This window comes from Buceros rhinoceros, unplaced genomic scaffold (genome assembly GCF_000710305.1).
Source record: "Buceros rhinoceros silvestris isolate BGI_N320 unplaced genomic scaffold, ASM71030v1 scaffold7658, whole genome shotgun sequence".
NCBI classification, from domain to species: domain Eukaryota; kingdom Metazoa; phylum Chordata; class Aves; order Bucerotiformes; family Bucerotidae; genus Buceros; species Buceros rhinoceros.
The window spans coordinates 31,919-37,144 of NW_010427420.1; the positions used below are offsets into that span (position 1 = coordinate 31,919).

General features: G+C 39.8%; 1 protein-coding gene across 1 annotated transcript in view; it reads left to right on the plus strand.

Annotated features, from left to right (window-relative positions):
- The first annotated feature begins 1,111 nt into the window (after positions 1 to 1,111).
- Positions 1,112 to 5,226, plus strand: part of CALCRL (calcitonin receptor-like) — a 28,823-nt gene continuing 24,708 nt past the window's right edge. Inside the window, exons 1-4 of the mRNA XM_010141898.1 lie at positions 1,112 to 1,159; positions 2,117 to 2,261; positions 3,729 to 3,839; positions 4,762 to 4,874. Of these exons, the coding sequence (XP_010140200.1) occupies positions 1,112 to 1,159; positions 2,117 to 2,261; positions 3,729 to 3,839; positions 4,762 to 4,874 (417 nt within the window). The remainder of the gene's footprint in view (positions 1,160 to 2,116; positions 2,262 to 3,728; positions 3,840 to 4,761; positions 4,875 to 5,226) is intronic.

Consider the following 5,226-nt stretch of genomic DNA (forward strand, 5'->3'; position numbering starts at 1 on the left):
TTTGAGTACATGAGCAGAGTTATACCTGAAGTAGCAGTGTTATTTGTAGTGAATTACCTTTTACAAGGGAGCTAAACTCACTCAGATATGGTCCCCTTTATTTTGGCTGGTAATAGCTTCATCAGTGGTAGTCAGGGAGGTACAGAAAGGTGGTTTAGTTGTAATAATGTAATGTTAATGTGGAGAGTTCTTCTGCTACCGTGAAAGCAGAAGCAGCTCTTATCTGAATTCAGGCTCAGCTTTGTGATCTTCTCAGGATACTTCAGGACACAGTGAAATATTGCATGAGAAATCACTTACACATTTCCCTTCCTCTTGAGGGAGTTGTCACAGCAGGTTTATGCCTAACAGGTGGTCTAGGTGCTTAATAAATGATTTTGTCTGTTTTATGTTTTAGGTGCATTTTACACTTCAAGAACAGTCTGCACTGTAAAACAATTATAGCTGGTTTGCACAGTTCTGTTTTTCTTCAAACTACAGATGCAGTAACTAGTTTACAGCTACCACCGATTCAGAAACTGTTTCACAGCTCACATTTCTTGCTTTGCCATTGTTGTCCTTGCAGAGTTGTAACTTCAGGAAAAAGGTGTCTACTTACTAGATCAGTTCTTCCAGCAGTGGCAAAATCAAAAATTGGCTGGTGCGAAGAGAACGGGAAATAACTTTGTGTGTGTGCTTGTGAAAGACTAAGTCTACCTGAGCAGAAACTGAACAGCAGTTTGCTGTGGTTGCCCAAAGGCAGACATGTCCAGGAGTCATCTCATGTCTCAGGGTGGCTAATTGCTACGTAGGGGTTAGGGCTGATAGCAGCCACCTGACTGAGACAAACCCTCTGGAGAATTGGTGTTAGTTGGGGCAACAGAGGCAGCAGTGCAGAAAACACGTTGCAGATGGAAATCGTATGTAGTGTGTCTCCATGTGTATCGTGTGGTGTCACTACGCATGGATACAACCTGAGAGGACCTCCATTGATGTGTTTCGTTCAGAAAGAAAAGATGTAGTGTGTTGCCACTTTTGGCTTTCCTGGTTACTAAACTTCTTCCTACTTTTTTCCCATTGCAGTCTGAATTCATTCAACTACAGAATAAAATTCACTGCACTGAATATAAAAATGACAAAAAACTGGATCACTTTTTTGCTCTTCTTATCGGTTCCTACGGTGAGTCACACACATTTTTTAAATCACTTCCATTTTTAACAAGTGTGTACAGAATACCTTAGAAATATGGAAATGCAGAAGCAACTGATCTTGCACTCAAGCGCAGATTCTGCGCAGCAGCAGCTTCATCTACCTCCTGTTCCCCTTTTAATTCTGGAGGTAAAGGAACAGCAGATCTTTTGCTAGCAGAGAATTTTACAGTAGCAGCTGACAAGTGGTACATCAACAGTACTGAGCTGAACCCTGGAGGGGGGGAGGAGACATCTAACTTGTGTTCAGAGGACACCCTCGGGACTTCCAATTTCACCCCTTGTACAACAGTAGTACAGTATTTCAATCTGCAGCTTTGTTTTGCAATGAAGTTTAGTAGCTACTCATGAAATATTTAACTTCTTTTAAAGTTCACGTTTTGATCAAGATCCACTTTCTTAAGGTTTTTTTTTAATTATTTTGAATAACGGTAGAAGTGGAATAACTGTAAAAGATGAATACCTTTTTGTGTTCTGAAGGTTGACCTCCAGGTTCACCAGACTATAGAGAAACAAACAGCTCTAAACAAGCCAAAAGTTTTTGTGCATACGGTATATGGAAAGTCTCTTTCCATCAAAAAGATCATTTGGGGCCTGAATCAAATGCCTTTTAGACCAGTGTAACATCACTATATTTTACGGGATTTTGCAAAAGCTCTTTATATGCTTCTGACTCAGCGCTTTCTATATGTTTTTCCATTATTATTTATAAATCTTGCAGGTTGTTACTCCCTCATGCTCATTCAGTAATAAGAGTAATTGGTAAATTAACCAGCAAAACAGAAAATCATATTGGCAGTAATAAGATTTGAAGATCATTTTCCTCCAATAAAATAATGTTTAAATGCATTATTTAAAGATTGAAGTTTAAGAACTTTATATTGGAGATTGTACATGACTTGCTAAAAAAAGGTCTTTTTTCTCTTAGTTTTTTGCCACTGCTATACCATCTGAAGGGCATCAGAATACGACAGAGGACTTCATTCAACTGAGTGTCACACGGAATAAAATTATGACAGCACAGTACGAATGCTACCAGAAAATTATGCAAGACCCTATTCATAGGAAAGAAGGTAGAGCTTATTTTCTTACGAGGGTTTACAAAGGCAAGCGATCAGCAGGTATAATTACAGTAATTCGGGAGCCTTTGATTATATCAGTTCTTCTCTTGGTAGCAATCATTTTTCAGGCTGTAACTGTATTTGTACAATTTTTTAGAAGCATCATTTTGGGATTCATGAAGATAAAGCAGGACGTTTTGTTACCTGCCCACAGCATCACTTCTTACATAACACAAAGCTGCTATTTCGCATGAGAGAAGAAAATGTTCATTTAAATAGACATCCAGGTTAAAAGATGATGTCTGATTAATCTGACCACTTCATTTCAGTTCCCTTCATGCTTTATAATACCTCTGCCTCCCTGGTCACATCTGCCTTTAAAAAATTGGAAGTATCTTGGTAATCACCCCTCTGTGAGGGTTGTGTTAGTGTCATTAATGGTTCATCTGGTAACTCACTTGGAGCTAACCTCCGTCAGCTACCTGTCGCTGTATTCACCATTTCTGACTGTACAATTTGAAGCAAAAAGACGTAATTACATTCTTTTACAATGAGTTTTTTTCTCTTCTGAAATGATTTTGGGGGGGATCTGGATGTCTGGACGTCAGAAGTGAATACGGGTATCGACAGTGTAAGCTTATGTCCAGCTTGGAGCATCACAGTTTCAGGCTGGTCTGGACAAGTTGGAAAATCTTCAGATGAGAAGAGGGTGAATTATATGATGTTTGAAAACTGCAGCCTTTGAGATGGGGTCCTTACCAAGTCTTAAAAGGAAAACTGAATGAAGAGACTCAAACATCCTCAAATTTGTGGAGAGGGTCAGTCATCCTCTGTGCTTTTTGGGAAAGGATTTGTTTATAAAACCCCAGCTTGTTCTCAAGGGAGGTTTATTTTAGATTTTAAAACTTGTGTGAGTGCGAACAGGACTCTTGAGGGACACTGGAGCACTTAAAGAAGCGTCTGTCCACGATGACTGCTGCAGACTCAGCTCTGCCTGAGGCAGAGGAGCTGTGGCTGCCTCCCAGCCCGGCGTTATGATGGCTTCTAGGATACGACTGTGTTTTCAGTGGACTCGTAAACACACCTAGAGGCTTGCTGGACATCCAGAAGGTAAATCCATTCAGTAAAATGGTCTTTGCAAGCTTAAGGCTCTTTGTCAATTTGCATTATTTGATCTGAATTGATTTAGGTTCTTTTGCCTGTCAGGCTTTAGGTCTGAGGTTTGTACGTTGCAGAGTATGTCAAGGTGAGTGATGGTGGATTTTAAGGTGCGTTTGAAGAAATGTACATATAAGGAACTATTTCTATTAAGTGGAGTTTTAATTCACTAGTGCTAAATCTTATGTACCTATTTTCATTTTTTGTCATTGCTTCAAGTGAGAACCTTTCCTTATGCAGTCTTACATCTTACTTTTGAAAGAGTACTAGGAAAGAAGGGTTGTTATTTTATTTTATTATCGCGTCTCTACTTGTTTGCAGGTCCTTACTGTAACAGGACGTGGGATGGCTGGTTGTGCTGGAGTGATGTTGCTGCCGGAACTGTGTCAGTACAGCGTTGTCCTGACTACTTTCAGGATTTCAACCCATCAGGTGAGAGTGCGTGGGCTTCCTTATCAACATATTTCTTAATAAAGCAAGCTTTTAGGTTCCTGATGCCTCCCGTTTGCTCCACTCAAGTCATTACTGCTTGAGAACTTCAGAAACTCCATTATTTGCATTTTCCCTTTATCACATCGAAAACTGACAAGTTATTTTCTTTTCTGAAAAACGTCCCTGAGGGTTTATGTAAATCAGGAAGTAGAAATTAAAGTTAGATCACATTTTTTTCCTCTTAGAGATGAGCTCTTGTCTCTGACAGACAAGAAAAAGATACTTTTTCTTTTACTGCAGTTTAACAGTTGAAGTGAATAAGAGTTTCTCTCACAAGTGAATCTTCTGTTTCTGCAAGCTAAACTCATCTGTGAGCATCTGGAAAATGTCGTAGACTTCCACTCTTGTCTCTTTCTGCTGCATTTCATGTTTCCCAGGGTCCTTTCATGCCTCTTTCTATTTGGTGATAAGACTCATGATGTGGTCCCAGAAATTTTCTGGTTTGGTTCTTGTGCAGTATCTCTGTCGATGTTTTCCTGCCTGTCCAACAATCCTCATTTACAGCGGTAGGATGCCAGACTTCAGTTTGGATCTTGGATGTTAAATGAGCCATTTAAATATTCTGGTCACTTCATCTGGTAGTTCGTTAAGTTACTTTGATATATTTTGGTCCTTACTGGATTGGAGGAATGAAATCTATTTGTTCTCTTGGGAAAACACAGCATCAGTTCCCCTTGCCAAGCAAAAGCAATGGCCTCTAGTTTCTCAGAATTCATAGTAACAAGCAATGTCTCCGTAGTCATGTTAGTAAATAAAGCTGTCATTTGTTTGCCAATCTTCTCTCATTAAGTAAGAGGCATCAGGAAGTGCTGACTGTTCTGGTTTTCTTTTTTGTTTTTCTTTCTGTCTCCTTTGACTTTAGAAAAAGTTACGAAGATCTGCGATCGCAGTGGGAATTGGTTTAGACATCCAGAGAGCAACAGGACGTGGACAAACTACACCCAGTGTAATATTTATACGCATGAAAAAGTGAAGGTACGAAAGGAATGAATGCATGGTACCAGGGTCAAAAAACCGATCTGAAAAATCTCACAAGTTTTAAACTCAAATGGCAGCAGAGTTGAAGCAACATCAAAGTGCAAAAAGAAGAAAGCACGTTGAACAAAAAGGATGAATTGCACAAAACAGACCCCCAAACCCCGGCCCACTGCTTTGTCTCTTACAGCTGATTTCAAGTGCGTGATTATATTTTTGTATGGGGTTTTTAGATGTGTAGGTACAGGTACTTGTCTAGGTCATCCACAGACACGCGCTGCGAAGCGAGGTGTGTGCCTTTCAAGACCTTTACATTTTGCTCTAATTTTGAAGCGGGGTCCAAGTTCAGCAG